Here is a 17,597-nt window from a genome sequence, read left to right as displayed (position 1 = left end):
TGGGGTGTACTATTTTGTAATTCATGATCTCATTCAACCTCTTGAGATTATTTTTTTTTTTTTTTATGAAACTTTACGTTATAGGCTAAAGTGACACACTATGTAAACAATAGTATCCCGTAGATACTTATTCCACCCAGTTTAAGGTTACTTGACATTTTCTCCAGTCTGGATAAATACTGCATACGAAGGAATTTGTTGCAAATCTATATCTTATTGCATAAACATTATACTTAAATGATTTACTGAGCATATGCTGTCAACAGTTGTCGATTGATACGTCTTTCTCCCTCTCGCACCATTATTCATCCCCCATATATAATCGCATCATAATTAGATTATGCTGCGGTCCCGCCCCCCTTTTTTTAATGTTCATATCGAGAGAGGGTTCTGAGAGGTTACACTTGTTCTAGATACACAGGAGGGTAGCTAGGAGGTAGGAGAAACTTTAGGAGTATTCACTCCCACGGTCCGTGGGCGCAAGTGTTGATCTGCCTCGTGTGGACTGTGGTTGTTGTTGATGTTTTGTATAAAGGTGGGGTCTGTGAAGGGGAGTCAGCCATTCAAAGCCCCATCGAGATGTCAATGAACAGCTGACTCGATTTGGGCCTTTGGTGTAACCAACAGGCTGTCGTATAAAGGGTTCACTTGATTTCGGTTGTTCTATTTGGTTTAAGAAAAAGGCGAAGGGGTTTTTTTGGTAAGTGGCATCATTATTCTAATTAATGCCAGCACGCAACTATTCATCCTTGGTATATTTGAGAGACCGATATATAAAGATAATTTGATTGATTCAATAATCGTTTTCTGATAGTTATGTCGTTAACTCACTATTATATTGAAATTAATTGCTGTCATTATCACTGAAATTTAGTTTTCATTCACTTTAAAATAGCTGGAATTTTTATCCACACGAAGACAAAGGTGACGGTTTTTTTTATATTTTGTTTCCTTGTTATCAGTGCAACGAAGTAACCCCGAGTTTCTGATAAGAAGTTGTGACTTCCCTAAAGTGCGCAGTCTCACCCACAGATGTATCTTGTTTGGAAATATAAAACTAAAACACATGGTTGGCATTTAGAGAACTTTGTTTGTCCTTATGAACATCCCGGGGAATGTTATTTTGAGAGAAAGTTGGTTAATGTTTATTTTTATTAAGATTAAAGTATTTCAGAATTTTATGAGCATGATTACTGTATGAATTAAACTTTGTCATTACTCACACTTGTTGATATATTTACATATTAATAATTCTTTATCACAATAATCAACGGCCATTTGATAAGAATTTAATGAATTGCTTTTTAAGACTATCAATATTTTTTATAACTGTTGATAGTAATTTTATTGCCATTCTTAATTTTGCTCTCTTTTTTATTGTCACATTTTATCGCCTACTGATCAATATCGTTAATTAATCTCCATTCTGTTGACTCGTGGTTAATCCTCTCATTGGCCTTCTCTTTCCCCTCCTTATCCCCACCTGTCACTGTTCCTCCCATGTGTTACTCTCGTTTTTTATCTTCCTTGTACGCCATGTGCTGAGGGGAAGGCACAGGTGTTGAGAGAGAGAGAGAGAGAGAGAGAGAGAGAGAGAGAGAGAGAGAGAGAGAGAGGCGCTGTTAAAGGGAGTGTAATGAAGACTGATATTTATGTATGCCCATCTCAATAGCCTTTATCACTAATATCCCCTGCACCATTTCATACATTAATCTTTTTGGATTTTTAAAGGTATTGCTGAATTTGTAAGAAAGGAGTAATGAAACGTATGCTAATTATATATGCTCCAAACGATGTGAATGTATTTTGTCATGGGATTTATTAAGGCCATAAAAGTCTGGTGGTTGGTAATGTTTCCCTGTTTCATGCATTTAAAGATTTCAAATTTACTGTTCGATCTGTATTCGTCACAGCAGTCTCCTTATTTATATCAGTCTCCCTTATTTATCTATTATGTGAACAATAAGTAATGTAAATTAAATTTTTAAAATGTGTAAATTAAATTTAAAAAAAAAGTGTAAATTAAATTTTAAAAAAATGTGTAAATTAAATTTTTAAAAATGATTCCAGGTCTACTGGGTTGGTCCTCTCTTGGGAGGCATTACGGCTGGTTTGATCTACGAGTACATCTTCAATCCTCACCGACTCCCGAGGTCGCGAAAAGACTCGCTAGATGGAGGTAAGTGATATTGGTGTCAAGCTTTTAACTAGCAATAGGAATGCAGATAGTAACTAGCACTAGTATTATATCTAGTTTAAACTAATCTGTCCTGGAGAATAGAATCAAAGAGCGAAATTCGACATTGGCTGGCAAGGAATAATCTCTAGTCGTTATTGCAGATAGTAACTAGCACCAGTATTACATCTAGTTTAAATTAATCTGTCATGAAGAATAGAATCAAAGAGCGTCACTAGTCATTGGCTGGCAAGGAATAATCTTTAGTCGTTATTTACCGGAACTTTTTTGCTGATAAAACAGGGAAAATTATATATAACAGACATGGGTAAATAATGCATTCATGAAATGTTCTCATGTTCGTGAAATTCTATGAAGAGAGCGCAGTACTGTAAAATGTTAGTATCTTAGGTTTGAAATAATGTAATTTTTCATCATTTAATCATTGGTCTTCAGAAGTCATGAAATTTATGAAACTAAAGAAATTTTAGGAGTTAATTTTCTTCATTTTTAGTCTACTTTACGGTTTTACATTACCCTAATTTTCATAGGCAGTTGGATGAATTCAAAAATTTCTAGTTATACCTCCGGAGTAGGTGTGTAGGGCAAAGAGGTGTTGGGAATTAACATTTCATGGTTAATGTCCTTGAAAATAAGCATGGCCTACATTTTTTTATACGTTACAGTACATATATTAATACCATTGACCAACTCAAGAGGGATACTAAGAAAATGGCTTTTATTTTGGTGGATCATTATGTATTGCATTGTGGGAATTTCACGGATAGATCTAAAAGTAAATCTGGAATTCTTTCTCATAAATTTAGACTTGACAGAAATTTTGATTACAACAATTGCAGTTTAAATACCTGGCTTCTTGTATAATTTAGGCTCATGGCATTTTATGAATAATGAAATCTCTTATTGGATTTTCGTTCAAGTAAAGTCGGTTTGTAAATCGTTCATACAGATCCGGTTCAAGTGTGCAAGGTGTATGTATTAAAAAAAAATTGAAGTAAAAAACCAGAAATATGTGTTTCACATTCTTCTGCATGCGATTCTTAAAATTTCCTCATTACTTCATTTGAATCGATTTGAATCGACTGTAAGTGGAAGAGATTATTTAGAAAATGGTTTTAATGCCCATCATTTTGAGTCTTGGACATTGATTATTGCTATGAATTTTGTAGAATAGGTTTGGTATATATATACAAATGTTTTAGTTTATAAAATTGCTTAACGATGGGCCATAATGACATTGCAACACACAATGCAAAGCTCACAAAGCTTCCGGCTTTTGTATTGTGGCACATGACTGTACATGAATGCATGAAAATTTTAGTTGGGCTAGTATTTCATTTGTCAGTGTGCATGATGCTCCAAGTTATTTTTTTTTCAAGTTTTTATGAATGTGGCATGCCATTCATGTATTACTAGAGTTTTAATTTATTACTTTTGTCTAGAATATGTGTTTAAACATTTTAGAGGGGAGCTTTGGTAAAAGGCAGCTTTGTAGTTTTTTTTTTTATATAGAATCATTGTAAAGAGACATTTAGTGTGGATGAGTAAAAGTTGGTTTAGCAGTTAATTTCTACTAACTACAGTTGTTAAATTTTTTAGATAAAATTAGATAGCGTCAAGTTTTAATGGCAAACCTCACTACTATATTAACATGTTATTACTTCCTCCTCTCAGTAGATATCATTAGAATTTTAATATATTTGCTAGTTTTCATCCATAACCACTTTCATATATTTATTCACTTCCCTTTTCCATTTAAATTTGTTGCCTTTTCTTTGAGTTTGACACTAGAAAACTGGAATTTTGAACTACAAAAAATAAAATGTATTGCTTTGGATTTTGCAACTAAAAGGTTGGGACAGACTTCTTGTTTATGGTTTTTTTTTTATTGCTTTCTATTTTGGCACATGTCATATACAATTTTCTTCACTATATGGAACTCAGTGATATTGATGTTCAGTATTGGAAGATAGGAAATATCTGCAGCAATTACTACTATTGCAAAACAATAGTTCCTTGTGTTTACCTCCATTAGGAGGTTGTTTACCCTTTAGTGTGCCTTGCAAGGTACACTTTGGATGGTACTAAAGGTTCTTAGCAACATTACTTTCTGTATTTTAACTTTTCACTTTTCCTTTTGCTCTCTTCCCACGTGGATGTCCAGGTGCTTCAGTTCTCCCTTAGTCCAATTTCCAGTGCTCATTAAAGATTGTGGTTATTGAAGTACTTTAACAAGACCCACAACCCCCTTTTCAAAACACAGGGATTTGTTTTTAATGGTAAATATAAAATAGCAAGGTACAGCTGAAAAAAAAAGATGAATTATTCAAGGTAGAAGGCAATACAAGTAAAACCAAGGAATTTTACAATAAACCTATAGTACCATTTAAAGTTAGCTTCATAAGCACACCATAAGTGTTACCTCCTTATCCATGTTCAAGAGGAAATATTTGAGGTAAATAAATGAAATCATGCCATTTTAAATTTTGAAAAATAGAATACAAATAAATGTAAGTATGAGATGTAACATAAATTAGACCAATGACAAGTCTGATTTAGGAATTGCAAAAAATTTAGTTTAGGCTTAATACTCAGTTTTATATGGTTTGGTTGTTTCAAGGTCCTTGCATTTTTTAGTTTGAATATATAAAACAAGGCTTGTGACCTGACCTGGACTGTACATAGTGATTCAATTCAGTTATATTTATAAGACATTTTGAAGGACATATTGGAAAACCTCATAAGGCGGTCATTTTGTGGGAAATAATTTTTCAGAGTAGCATTTAATAAATTCTAAATCAATAGATTCCTTTATTGCAGCAGTATTCTTCATTCTGTTATAATAAATTCACTAAGAGACTTTTCTCCATTTATCAATTCATTTCCTACTGGGAAGTGTATGCGAAATGCATTTGGGAAAAATGTTTTTATCGTTATAATGTCGACGAAATTTCCGACTTGAATTCTTCATGTCTAGAATTACAGTACTGTATTAATTTTACATTACCTTTTATGCTTACCAACATTTATTCAGTTGCAGGTGTTTTAAAGGCTACTTAAGAGGACCTGTATCGGGATTGGAATACTTAATAGTACTGTGCATATTAAATTATAAAGTCTTGATTTTAAATTTTCAGTACATTTTTATTAAGAAAAAAATTCAATTAGATACTGGTGTATATAAGAGGTGTAGTGCATTCAATTTATTGTTCCCAATTGATGGCTGCCAGTATATTATTATTATTACTAGCCAAGCTACAACCCTAGTTGGAAAAGCAAGATGCTATAAGTCCAGGGGCTCCAATAGGGAAAAATAGCAAGTGAGGAAAGGAAATAAATAAATGATGAGAATGAATTAACAATAAATTATTCTAAAAACAGTAACGTCAAAATAGATATGTCCTATATAAACTATTAACAATGTCAAAAACAGATAGGTCATATATAAACTATAAAAAGACTCATGTCAGCCTGGTCAACATAATTATGAAATATGCATTTACCTGTGAATTCATGAGGTTGTAAACTTTTACCACATCTTAGTTTTTCCTATACTGTACCCCAGATTACTATATGAAAAGATTTTTAACAATTAGAATGGCTTGTGTAATGTGAGCTATTAGGTGATAACAAAATTGGCAGGGGTCCAATTACTAATCGAATGTCAATCCCCATTTTGGTTCTAGAGCTTCTCTAAAGAAATTTTTGAAGAAAACCAGCTGTTTTCTGGTGATGATTTATCAGCTAGTGATATTTATAAGCAACTTTAACATTACATTAGTTTAATGCCTTCATCAACCCAAATTTTAAATTTCTTTTACCCATAGCCTGGAGATACAATTGAAATATCATTGTCTATAGATTTCTAATACATTGCAAGATATGGTACTGTGTCCTCTCTGGCCCTTCCTTCACTTTATTGTGGTTACAATAATGTAGATACCCAGTGGGATAGCTTGTTTAGTCATGGAGTCGATGGACTGGAAACAGATGAGGTAACAGAATACTCAATTCTGGATCTTCTGTAGCACGGTATTCTTGTTGCAGCCTTGGTTTTAATCTTTCCTCATAAATTAGGACATATTAATTTAAAAGAAAATTCTTATAAGGGTTTGCAAGTAAAGTTTCATTTTAATCACACAAGATTATAATCAGTTTCAGCTAAGAGATGTCTGGTGTCAGTGAGGGGTCCTTAAAGTTTATTGCAGTTGTTGTGTGAATGAAGAGGTAATGAGTTTACTTCCTAATGTTTAGGATTTATTTTGAAAGGAAATGGAACTTCAAGGCAGGGGTTCACAACTTATCACTTGTATTGAAATTAAAACTTCATAAGGTCAATGAATGTACTGTGGAGTTGTTTTGAATAAAGGGTTTAGGAATGTTAAAGTATCACATTTGCACTTCTTTTTGGTTTGAATTCATTGTAGACCCATCCTAAAGAATGAATAAGAAACAAGGCAATTGTGTCTCAAGTTTTAAACTACTTCTCTTCAAACTTTTAGTGTATTGGCAAAGATCTGATTTCCTACCTTGCCCAAAACTGGTCTCTGCACTGTCTCCCTTATTTTGTATAGTTGAATTCTGCTACTTTGATAATATCCTGTTATTAAATGGCCAAATCATCAGTCTGCAGCATATTCCTAAACATAACCTTGAGTGTGTGTGAGATAGATGGTGTTGATACCTGGTAGGTCAGTTTACCTTTGTTGTTTTGATTAGAATATGATACTGTTGTAAAATTAAAAAAGTAGTTACTTAGAGGGAACAAAAAACAGTAAACCTTTCTATGGAGTTGTAGTAATTTATAGATATGGTATGTGATTTCTAAAAGTAATGGACAGATTCAAATCATGTACTGTATGTTTTTAAGTGAGATTTCAGCATTAGAAATTTGGAGGGCTTAGTTCCTACAAACTTAGCTGATGTTGGTATACACAAAACAACTGTTTTGTGTACAAAGGAATGTTATTTTTTATATACCGTATACAACAAACTCTAAGATTGTCAGTTTTTTTTTTTTTTTTATAACATGGCAGATGTTAAAAATGGTAACTTGATGCTTAAAAGTCGTACAGTTCTAATGAAAACTTTCCACGTTATGCTTGATGCTTAAAAGTCGTACAGTTCTAATGAAAACTTTCCACATGCAGTAAAAAAAATATTCTACCTATACCAGTGTGTAAGTATTGCAGCTGTTTGGTTTCTTTAAAGATTGAGGTCTTAATAAAGATTGGGTGGATAGATCATTGGTTACATTAATATACATTGGCCATTTTCAGAATTTCTGAAGGAATTTCATAAACTTTTGGTCTTTATAGAATGGTGAAATTTGCATGCTGAAAATTAATTGATTGCAGAATACTGTATTTGGTAGATTTAAATAGCTTCTGGTATTAGCCATTTTCAACTGTGAACAAATATCACCTTTAGAAAGAATGATTCTTTACTTATTAGCTTTCTGACTGTTATTATAAATATACAGCTTGTGTATGAATGGCACCATTTTCCTCTAGCTGTGTGATAATATTTGTAAGGAATGAATTGTTGGGAAGATTTTTCTGTAAGTAGTCCTAACATTCACTTACCTTTGTTATACGATGATTTCTTTTCCTTTACGGGTGTGGTGTGTGTTGCAGAGCAAGGGGTGGAGTCATTTCCCTTAAACAGTATTGGTGTTGGGCCAAGAGGGATGCACGGGGTCCATGTGGCAGAAGGCCGTCACACCCCTGCTGTGTATCCACAGCATTACCATGTTCATCGGGATGACCAGTATGATGCTCGGCTTTATCTGGCTTATCCCCCAAACAACAGAGCGTGAGGCGGCCAGGTATCATCACATTTACACCCATTAACATCACCATAAGCAAACATGCACCTTTACCTAACGTACATTGGATATGTTCATTGAAGTGCTTGACATTAAAATTGTGGAATATTTCAATGATGTAACAAAGGCCTTTGCTGTTAAATTTTTAACTTTCATCTTTCAAAAGTTCTTAAATAATTTATTAAAGCTATTGTTAGTCAAAAAATTACAAAGTTTTGCACTTAGTTGAACATGTGCAATTTGCTGGAGTTGTAAATTTGTGATTAACATCATTTGTTGGCTTTTAACACATACGTATGCGCACAGTGTCATGATTTGTGAAAAATAACAATGATAATGAATATATTTGAGTAATTTTAGTCGACCCATGCCAATAGAAGAATTGTTCGTTGTTTTTATTGAAATACAAGATCCCTCCTTGGAAGGAAAGAGTAATATTTTTATTTTTGTACTTGAAGTCTAAACACTGCTGTTTTCAGCTAGTACTTTTAGGTCTTGTGCAGACAACTAATGTATATTCTATTTCTTATGTGTGAATGAAAGTGGTAAGCTTTTCATTATAGAGCACTGTTGAGACTATAGGCATTTTGCACTTATTTGTGGATTATTTCGACTTTCAAGGACACTTCTCTATTGGCAGTTTTCAATTTTTTCCAAAATACTGAATTTTAACCTAGTGCTTGTGTTGATACGAGAAAAAACCATCAATCCTGCAATGCTAAAGCTTTTGTTTTGTTGTTTTGGGATGAGAAATGTAACCTGAAGAATATATACAATGATTTAGCAGTTTCTTATTGAGCTTATTGGCAGAGTAGTAGCGCTGTGTACCTGTAGTCATTTGTAATTTTCATCTTTAGGCTGTAAGCATTACTGAGAGTTGGAGATGTGTATTCTTTTATAACTGCCTTATGTGTACCACATGGATTATCATACTTTTCCGGGTGTGCGAATGGTACCACGTTCATGCTTTTATTGTATACCGTAGTGCTTATTTTGTCAAACCTGAAAATATGAACATGTATTGAATTAGGTTTTATTTTTTTTATCTTGAACTTTCAGGTTTGGTATAGGATTTTATAGTATGGTACTGTAGAATTTTAAATTATTTTCAGAATCTTTATCCATATCTTATATGGCCAAGAGTTATTATATAAATATGTTGGTATTTAAGATAACCAAGATGTGTAAATAAACAATGTGATAAAAGATATCAGATAATTTAAAATGCATTTTGTACTATAAACACATTTGCCAAAAATGGGAAAATATAAACAAAGTAATTATGACAGCCTTTTTGTTTGAAATTAAAAGTAATGCAAAAATTTTAATTAAATGACATTTTATATTTCTCAAATTCATTAGTAGTTCAAAGATACTTAAAATCATGTAGCACATTATTAGAATTAGTCCTTGGAAGTGCATTCTAAATTACACATGATTTCGAGTTCCTAAGCAAATAAATTGCAGCTATGGCTTCATGAAATATCAATAAACTGGCGCTGTGTAGAAAGCAAATTTTCAAGAATGTTTCATTTATGACGCAAGTACCTGTATTGTTTTATAATTGAATACAATACGGAAAAGTTTTGTGAAGTGACAAAACAACCAGTTTGGGTTCATTCTTCCAGTTATGATTAGAAAATTGCATACTGTACAAAATTTATTTTATTGTACAAACAAGAGGTTTAATACATACAAATCTTTTCTAATCTAATATGACTTCATTCCTTTGTCAAAATCCCTTTTCTAATCTAATATGACTTCATTAAAATACTTCTAAGTAGCTTTATGAAGAAATATTTTTTATTGTAAATAATGTACAATTTTGTATAAAACCTGTTCACATTGCACTTATGATACCTTGTTATACTTTTGAATATTAAACTACAATACAATACAGGTACTATGTTAGTAATTGAATCTGCCTCATTTTTATGAGTATGTATTCTTTCAGGTTGTGTTCCTAAATTAGTGTATATGAATATTCATTATAATTATATAACATTTGCAAGAATAACAAGGTTTTGATTAAGACGACACTTATTATTTCCTGTTGCATTGCCATCATTGCTGGTATTGGGGGGAAATGTAGATGCCAGCCTTGAAACTGTATATGACACGTCAAAATTTCTGCATTGCTCAATCCTGTTATACCAAACTGAAAAATTCTACTCAATAGAACATGGGTTCCTTTCTCTATCAAAATTTCACTTGTCTTAAAGCAAACCTATCAACTTCCATATAGCAAAAATGTGTGGTCTTCAAATGCCTCATACTGCAGTCTTGCCTAACAAGAAAAGAGCTGTGAACTGTAGTCATAGCACATATATGTCACTTGGATTCCCAGGTTTCAAGCAAGTTAAATGCCTTTACATTTGTATTTATTAAGTTTTGTTAACAGCTGAGCATAATTCATAGACTTTTGTAATGCTGGACTTAACAGATCTTATTTTCACTTGGCAGTTCTCCTTTGCATACTCTACAAAGGAAGAGTTAAGTTAGTTTTTTGCTGCACAAAGCCTTGGTGAGTATTGTCTTGTTAGTATTTGGTGTACTACAGTGTTAAAAGAATTCTTATTGGCTCTTTGGTTCTGTAAGACAAGGCTTATTTCTTGAGGTAGATATATATTGAGTGTATGACTACTTAAGAGGTGGAGAACCAGAAAAAGCTGAAAATGTTTGCATTTGTTTGACTTGACATTGGCTGATATGAAATAGCACCAAGATAAAAAGGGTAACTAAGGGCAATGCTCCATCAAAAGAATATTAAAAACAGACGGCCGGTCCCCATCTCTTCACGATTCGTGGTCAGCGGCTATGCAAGTCTTATTGTATTCAGGGCTGCTGGTTGTAAGTATGCCATCTTCTGCCTGGTATTGAGGCAGTCTTGACAGGTGTTGATGGCTTTCTCTTCCTCTTCGGTTAAATTCTCTGCTGTAGAGATTGAAACCAAAGTGTATTTTCTTGTGGGAGTTCTTGGTCATGACAAACTGAGTGCAACCAATTCATGTTAACTGAGGAGCAAAGAGGTTAGTCAGGTGCATCTTGTTCATTCTCTAATTTCTGATACATGAAAGGTGCTATATTTTCTCACTCATTTGATGAAGTAACTTTCTGGACTCATTTCTTTTCCCAGAGGATCTAGAGCCATATCTGGTCAATGAAGATATGGTTCTGGAACTCGTCAGCTAATTAGACTTGAATACGACTCTGGTGGTGATAAAAAGCAGGAGCCTTGATCTCGGAGGGCAAACTGTGCCAGGAACCAACCATTGGCATATCAAGGGTGGTCAGAAGGTGCTGACCAGAATACTAGGTAGAAAGTCATTCCCCTTCACTCACATGAAAAGGTGGGAGGAAGCTACCCATTTGGTCTATTAAAGGCTTTATAAATGAGGATAGTAAATTCTGGGAATTGTGGCCAAATTTAGGTATGATTACAGCAATGAAGTCATAAAGATCGTTAGACCTTTATTTTTCTCTTGCCGATAGGAATCTTTAGTTAGTGCTGAAGAAGCAGACAACAGGTGCCGGATGATTCATCAGGGCTTTTCATTTTCCTTTTTTGGTTTCCATGGTAACTTAGATACAACCCTTTAGTCCATTGAACAGGATTCTCCAGCACTTACCCATTTAGGATGGAAGCAAGGGCTTTTGTTTGTCATTTCAAAAAAAAAAAAAAAAGTTTGTCTGAGCATGGAGGGTATTTTAATTTAATGGCCCTTGTTCTGGCACAGGTAGAGCTCTAAAATTTATTACCAGTACTCTTGCTCTAAAGGCAGCTTAGGGATCAATTGAACGCAATAAAATTAAAGTAGTTCCATGACTGACTGGTGATGGCTCTATCTGTAAAGAATGCATGCCATCTCATTTCAAGTCTTGTCAATGCTGGGGTCTTCATGTTAACCCAGAAATGAAAAGCTTACATACCTGGACATGAACACTCCCATAATGTAAGCACTGATTTTACCAAAGTAGGAGAGGGGGAGGGTTTCAAAATATTTGCTATCTCTTATCTCCCTTCTTTCTTGTTTGAAAGAAGTTTGTTTACTTATGAGGACTAGAGATGCACCAAGTTAAGTTTTCTAGTCTTTATTTCTATAGTTCCAAGAAACAGGTGGAAAGAGAGACCATCTAGTAGCTACACTTGTTGTCCTAATTGCCAAAACCAATTCCATAATTGGACAGAATGCAAGGTAAGAAATTCAGGCCCATGAGATCAGAGTCCTTCCCCAGTTTGGAGTTTTTTTATGTTATAATCTTGCTGCAAGTGCTGTTTTATGTGAAGTGGTTATTAATTTTTGCAAGTTTGTACCAAAGAATTGTAACTTACATGAACGGATATGTTCAATATGCTTTGGGCAGTGACTGGTGTAATGTCTTATTTGGCTCTCACAGGGGAAAAACACTCTTGTTTGGCACCCTACTAACCAGACTAGGTTTCATTATCTATGCAATTAACTTTCTGTAAGTCTTTAAGGTCACAATCCATATCAAGAAGCATTTAGCAGCTCAATCTTGCCTTACTTGCTAAGCTACAACCCTAGTTGAAAAAGCAGGATGCTATAAGCCCAAGGTCTCCAACAGGGAAAAATAGCCCAGTAAGGAAAGAAAATAAACTAAGAAAAGTAATGAAAAATTAAAATAAAATATTTAAAGAACAGTAACATTAAAATAATTATTCTATATATAAACTATAAAAACCTCAAAATAACAAGAGGAAGAGAAATAAAATAGAATAGTGTCCATGAGTGTACCCTCAAGTAAGAGAGCTCTATCCCAAGGCAGTGGAAGACCATTATCTATGCAATTAACTTTCTGTAAGTCTTTAAGGTCACAATCCATATCAAGAAGCATTTAGCAGCTCAATCTTGCCTTACTTGCTAAGCTACAACCCTAGTTGAAAAAGCAGGATGCTATAAGCCCAAGGTCTCCAACAGGGAAAAATAGCCCAGTAAGGAAAGAAAATAAACTAAGAAAAGTAATGAAAAATTAAAATAAAATATTTAAAGAACAGTAACATTAAAATAATTATTCTATATATAAACTATAAAAACCTCAAAATAACAAGAGGAAGAGAAATAAAATAGAATAGTGTCCATGAGTGTACCCTCAAGTAAGAGAGCTCTATCCCAAGGCAGTGGAAGACCATGGTACACTATTCAAGACTAGAGAACAATGGTTTGATTTTGGAGTGTCCTCCTAGAAGAGCAATGTTACAGGTTGGGGTGTGCAGTATTGCAGGCTAACACAAAAGTGTTGCAGTAAGCTGTTGTGGACCTATGGATTTTGGTAGGATCATGTGCAGTACAGTTATCCTACCACTCCTTTATGCATATTAGTCTTGGAAATTATAAAACCCATACTGTAGGTTTTATATGAGTGATAGGTTTATATGAATAATAATTGCCCTGTAAGAAAAAAACTTATAGTGCATTTACTTTATCTTAGATTTGAGGCATATCATGAGTACACAGTATCTGATTTGTTGCATATTTTATAGTTCTAATTTTTTATTTTATTTTGTAAACAATATCACATGACAAATAGATTTTATCAGGACTGTCATTTTGGCAAACTTTAGAACTCAAGCGGTAGCTCAGATAATAGAGAGATTAAATTGTATTTGGTTATAAATCTGGTGATATTCCATTTGAAGCAAAACAGGAAAACTCTGAAAATTTCTAGAAAGGAAAGATTTAATGAACTTGACTAATATACAAAAACTCACATTCCAAATTTTTTTTTTTTCTGCCTGAAAGTTTGCAATAGTCAATTTACCTTGGCCCTCTAAATAATATTCCAGTTCCCTAACTACAAGAAGTATAACTTACAGTTCATAGAGCTTACTTTGAAAATATTAGATATATGTCATTCACTATTGTTGCAGTTACTTGTAATGTAAAAAGTTTCATACACTAAGATCCATAACAGCCTGGGTGTTTTGTATTTGTATATTCTCGATCACTTTTTACTGCATAGCTTTAAAAAACTAAAAGCAATAGAAAATTGTTGTTTTTTTTTTCATTATTATTATACAAAACTATACACAATATAGTGAACGTCCAAAGGTAGAAAAATGTACCCTAAGCTAAATAAAACTAAAGGTACTGTAGGTTCAAAATCACAAACTCTACCTTGACAACCTTATCATATAGTTCTAGTATTTTTTAACTAATGACTTGTTAAAGACTAAATTTCTGTATTGTTACCTGCATAAAGATTTTGATTACAAATAGTCTCTAATAACAAGATGCGCATAACCTGGTTCTCTAAATGGTATAATTTCATCTTAAATGGTCATAGTAATAGTCTCCGTGTCATATCTTCACAAAAATTCAAAATTCTTGTAGCAAACAATGCCATGATTTATTGGTTTTGGACACAAAGAATTCAGTCCCAACTGAAACTCCCTGTCATATATGACATCTGCTGAAAGTCAAGAATGAATCAGTAACCAATATATATGGTTTCTTTATCAGCTCCCTTATTGTATTTGTTTTAGGTAGTAGGTTGGCAAGGGTACCAGCCACCCATTGAAATACCGCAAGAGAGTTATAGGATCCATTGACTGGCCAGACAATACTACATTGGATCCCTCTCTCTGGTTATGGCTCATTTTGCCCTAGCCTACACTTACACCAAATACAGTAGTCTAGCCCATTCTTCCCCTATCTTTCATGACATTTACAGTCTTGCTAATAGTATCATAGTTGATCCTATCTAGTCTCTGTTTATATTTTAGGCATTATTATTATTATTATTATTATTATTATTATTATTATTATTATTATTATTATTACTTGCTAAGTTACAACTCTAGTTAAAAAAGCAGGATGCTATAAGCCCAGGGGCTCCAACGGGGAAAATAGCCTAGTGACAAAAGGAAACAAGGAAAAATAGAATATTTTAAGAACAGTAGCAACATTGAAATAAATATTTCCTATATAAACTATGAAAACTTTAACAAAACAAGAGGAAGAGAAATGAGATAGAATAGTGTGCCCATGTGTACCCTCAAGCAAGAGAACTCTAATCCAAGACAGTGGAAGACCAGGGTACAGAGGCTATGGCACTGCCCAAGACAAGAGAACAATGGTTTGATTTTGGAGTGTCCTTCACCTAAAAGAGCTGCTTAGCATAACTAAAGAGTCTCTTCTACCCTTAAGAAGAGGAAAGTAGCCACTGAATAATTACAGTGCAGTAGTTTACTCCTTGAGAGAAGAATTGTTTGGTAATCTCAGTGTTGTCAGGTGTATGAGGACTGTGGAGAATATATAAAGAATAGGCCAGACTATTTGGTGTATATGTAGGCAAAGGGGAAATGAAGTGTAACCAGAGAGAAGGATTCAATATAGTACTTTCTGGCCAGTTAAAGGACCCAATAACTCATTAGCGGTAGTATCTCAACGGGTGGCTGGTGCCCTGGCCAACCTACTACCTCTTGTGTTAATTGGTATTTTGCGGTGATTTCTTCAAAATCTTAATTCATTTTTCTCCTGGCAGATTCTCCTCTGTCCCCATACACCTGACAACACTGAGATTACCAAACAATCCTTCTTCCCTCAAGGGGTTAACTACTGCAATGCAATTCACTCCAAAATCAAACCATTGTTACCTAGTCTAGGATAGTGCCATAGCCTCAATACCATGGCTTTCCACTGTCTTGGATTAGAGTTCTCTTGCTTAAGGGTACACTCGGGCATGCTGTTCTATCTTATTTCTCTTCTTTTTTTTTTTATATGAAAGATCTAATTCAATGTTGTTACTGTTCTTAAAATAATTTTTGTCCCGATTCATACAAACGTTCTGCTCTTTAACATAGCATTGTTATTTCAGCGGAGCTGAGAAACCAATGTTATATTAAAGAGCTACAGGTTTGTATGCTATGGAAAATACAAATTACTCCCAAATTTGTCATATTTTCATTGTTTATTACTTCTCTTGTAATTTTATTCATATCATTGTTTCCTTTCCTCACCGAGCTATTTTTCCCTGTTGGAACCCTCGGGCTTGTAGAATCTTGCTTTTCCAACTAGGGTTATAGCTTGGCTTGTAATAATAATAATAGTAGAAATTAAATGCACATTAAATGTGCATTACTTATAACCATAGGGTAGAATGAATGGCAACGTGAATACTCGTGATAATTAAGTTTAAATGCATAACTGACTAACAAAATTGAGATATTTTTGTTCTAAGAGATGGGAATGGAAAAGATGCAACTGAATACCTTGAATACTGTACCTGAAGTATATACTCTTGGTAATTTTTAAACCTTTTCAAGTTGCTGTCTAAGAATGGAAGATTCATTCTTCTTGTGTCGAACATTAGTCATCCTCACCATAATCAAAGAATCCTGGAAGTAGTAATTGATGCATATATGGTCTTTATTGCCAAACCTTCATAATGTCCAAAGGGCCTCTGTAATGGAATAAGAAAAGTAATCAAAACTTGAAATCTTTGTTCTCCAGTAGCATATAAAATCTAGTAACTTTATAAACAATACTGTAGATTGAAGTTTTAATGACACTACTGAGGAATGATACCAAGACTTGATAAATATTACATTAATTCTACTGTGGTCAACATCATTTGAATGCGCGAAATCAAAATATTGAAATTGTATCCAGACATACAGTATTCAGTGCTAGCAAAATTTTTATACTACACACAAATTTGTCTGTAATATTACATAACTCCTTATTAACAATTTCAAACTAAAAATGTATTAGTAGAAATATTCATAATATCAATTATAAAAAATGCCTGTTACTTTACAATTGGTTAATCAAGAGAGTACTAACAAAGTAATACCTAAATATATCTATAAATAACATGTTTATAATTAAATGGAATATATATTGGTGACAAAACTACTTTATAATAAAAACAAACCATTTGCCTTTCCATTTCATTGCATGGTCAAAGTCGTAAAAAAAGGAAAGACATGAAATTTGCCAAACTTTTCATGGTCCAAGAGCTAGGTTTTGGCTACTCAGTGTTAGGTTAGTTTGTTATGTTATACTTAAGTGTTCTTCTTGCTACATTAGTCTCTGAAACCCCTATTATTTAATAAATTCATTTTTTCCTTGAATAAGATTTTTCAATGAATGAATGAATGTTATGATTCAAAGCTGATGTTGAAAAAGAAATACGGGTAGTCATCAAGAGATGAAGTAATACCATATATCCATAATATTGTTGGATATGGTTAAAATTCTTAGGTATACTGTCGATATGATGGTAATTGGTTACTTTAAGTAGGTTGCTTGTTTGTGCTAGAAAGTATTTTAGAAAATAAATTGGAATGCAAATGTTTTTGTGGTGCACTATCAAGATAACCAGTCTGGTTGTGTTGATTTGAAATTTGTTTAATTGGTTATGTTACTAACCACCACTTTATCCACTTTATTTCAAACCATTGTTGTTGAAAGTTACTGTTTGGAGTAGATGCTGAAGGCCTTGTTGCTTGTTGCTTTGTTACCTATTGTGTTGAAAGAATTTGGTCTAAGCTTTTTATGTTGAATTATGTAAATAAGAAAAAATGGAACGAAATCAAAACAGTAGTTG

At 33.4% G+C, this 17,597-nt stretch overlaps 1 protein-coding gene and 1 long non-coding RNA gene across 4 annotated transcripts in view; one reads left to right on the top strand and one right to left on the bottom strand.

The window, feature by feature from the left end:
* Positions 1–17,597, top strand: part of LOC137625891 (neurogenic protein big brain-like) — a 142,391-nt gene that overhangs the window by 97,307 nt on the left and 27,487 nt on the right. For both annotated transcript variants that reach the window (XM_068356847.1, XM_068356846.1), the window contains exon 5: positions 2,071–2,179. In XM_068356847.1, coding sequence (XP_068212948.1) covers positions 2,071–2,179 — 109 coding nt within the window. The remainder of the gene's footprint in view (positions 1–2,070; positions 2,180–17,597) is intronic.
* Positions 3,280–17,597, bottom strand: part of LOC137625892 (uncharacterized) — an 81,421-nt gene continuing 67,103 nt past the window's right edge. The window contains exons 2-3 of one of the 2 annotated variants that reach the window (XR_011040938.1): positions 16,272–16,448; positions 3,280–4,501 (exon numbers count right to left, since the gene is read on the bottom strand). This is a non-coding gene — a long non-coding RNA (uncharacterized lncRNA). Of the gene's footprint in view, positions 4,502–12,893; positions 14,454–16,271; positions 16,449–17,597 lie in introns of those variants that run through there. The other variant, XR_011040939.1, reaches the window with a different exon arrangement.

Source organism: Palaemon carinicauda, chromosome 33 (genome assembly GCF_036898095.1).
Source record: "Palaemon carinicauda isolate YSFRI2023 chromosome 33, ASM3689809v2, whole genome shotgun sequence".
NCBI lineage: Eukaryota > Metazoa > Arthropoda > Malacostraca > Decapoda > Palaemonidae > Palaemon > Palaemon carinicauda.
The sequence above is the reverse complement of the archived record's forward strand: the minus strand, read 5'-3'. Positions and strand labels throughout refer to the sequence as shown.